Source organism: Bidens hawaiensis, unplaced genomic scaffold, assembly GCF_021521415.1.
Source record: "Bidens hawaiensis isolate Kalapana, Puna unplaced genomic scaffold, B.hawaiensis_p1.1 tig00015542_1, whole genome shotgun sequence".
Classification (NCBI taxonomy): Eukaryota; Viridiplantae; Streptophyta; class Magnoliopsida; order Asterales; family Asteraceae; genus Bidens; species Bidens hawaiensis.
The window spans coordinates 482,928-484,401 of record NW_027492388.1 but is presented as its reverse complement, the minus strand read 5'-3'; the positions used below and the strand labels follow the sequence as shown (position 1 = coordinate 484,401).

Sequence of the window (1,474 nt, the reverse complement as noted above, 5' to 3'; positions counted from 1 at the left end):
ACACGTGTATCTTCCATAACACCTGACGTCACTAAAGAAGTCAACCATACCGCGTGTGAACACAACTCCGTTTGCCAGCTCATTCCTTAGCTGAACAAGAGCCACGGCTCGGCTACCACGTGCGCGCCAAACCTATCCCTTTTCAGGAGATTTCATTCAAATCCGCGTGCGTTCAGTGTCTAAGCTGGCATCCACGTCAACCCCCTTTCATATATATACTTTGACTTCATTCTTCCAAACTCAAGTCTTCAAAAATCTTAGCAGCAACTTACTTTCTCTCTCTACAAAACATGCAAAGGATGATATTCAATAAACCCAAACAAGAAGCAACCGCCACCGCCGCCGGCCACCACCAACCGCCAATGATGCCGCAACCGCCGTGGTTAATGCTTCGGTTATGGTTAATGCTTTGAAGAATGTGATCATGGGAGGCTCGAGTTTAATGACCGCTAACAATCACAATGGATATGGTTTGAGAGTATTGTTGCAGCAGACAGAGTACCCCAATGTCAGTGCCACCAGTCCGGCACAGACAGGATATTCTGGGTACTCTGCTCCTGCGACAATAAGTCAATAACTGCTCCAGACACCTGCCCAGTTTGTAAAATTGGCGGGTGTCTAGGGTGTAATTATTTTCACGACGATATGAATTTGAACGGTGTCGGTGTTGGTGACAGTGTTGTTGGTGGTGCTGGTGGTCCGATTAAGAAAAAGAAAAAGAATTACAGAGGAGTACGGCAGCGGCCGTGGGGGAAATGGGCGGCGGAGATTAGAGACCCACGTAAAGCGGCTCGGGTGTGGCTGGGAACGTTTGAGACTGCGGAAGCAGCGGCTCGGGCGTACGACAGGGCAGCTATCGAATTCAGGGGACCGCGAGCGAAGCTTAATTTCTCGTTTTCGGATTACTCGACGACGTCTTCAATGCCAGAAATTAATCAGCCGGTGGCGCCGCGAAGAGAAAATCAAAATTTATTGCGAAAGAAGCCGGAAAGTAATAATCGCCGAAAAGTCGAGGTGGCTGGAGAAATGACGGTGACGGAGAATAAACCGGTAATAGAAAATGATTTTTTGGAAGCAATGGGTGAAGAAGACATTCAAGAATGGGTAACAATGATGATGGATTTTAATGGTGATTCGTCTGATTCAACTCTTAGTGGGACTGTTTATAGTGTTTGATGCATCTTGAAGAATACTTTGACCAATTGTTTGGTCAATATATACAATTCATAACCGTTAAGTTTCTAGGGTACTCATTTTTTTTTTTTTTGCTTTTTTCTTTTCCTTATCATAGTTGCAAATTTGCAATTACTAATTTGTTTAAGAAAGGAGGTTAATGTAATTTCTCCTGATTTTATTAAAGGAGATTGTAACTTTTAGAGGTGTTTTAGAGATGAAAATCTATCGTAAAACGTCTTAACTACAAATACAAATTCGTATAATTTGTATTTAGCAAATAAAGGTTTAATTTATTGAA

At 42.9% G+C, this 1,474-nt stretch overlaps 1 protein-coding gene across 1 annotated transcript; it reads left to right on the top strand.

Moving 5' to 3' along the window:
* Positions 1-290: 290 nt before the first annotated feature.
* LOC143549330 (ethylene-responsive transcription factor ERF109-like) lies at positions 291-1,223 on the top strand. The gene is made up of 2 exons (XM_077040244.1): positions 291-400; positions 480-1,223. The coding sequence occupies exons 1-2, from the start codon at positions 291-293 to the stop codon at positions 1,174-1,176; spliced, it is 807 nt and encodes a 268-aa protein (XP_076896359.1). The 3' UTR covers positions 1,177-1,223.
* Positions 1,224-1,474: the final 251 nt, after the last annotated feature.

What these genes read in the sequence shown, in the direction of transcription:
- LOC143549330 (XM_077040244.1), top strand. Translation starts at nt 291, where the DNA reads ATGCAAAGGATGATATTCAATAAACCCAAACAAGAAGCAACCGCCACC. An exon ending in TGGTTAATGCTTCGGTTATG is followed by an intron (nt 401 to 479) that starts GTTAATGCTTTG and finishes ATGGTTTGAGAG; the next exon opens with TATTGTTGCAGCAGACAGAG.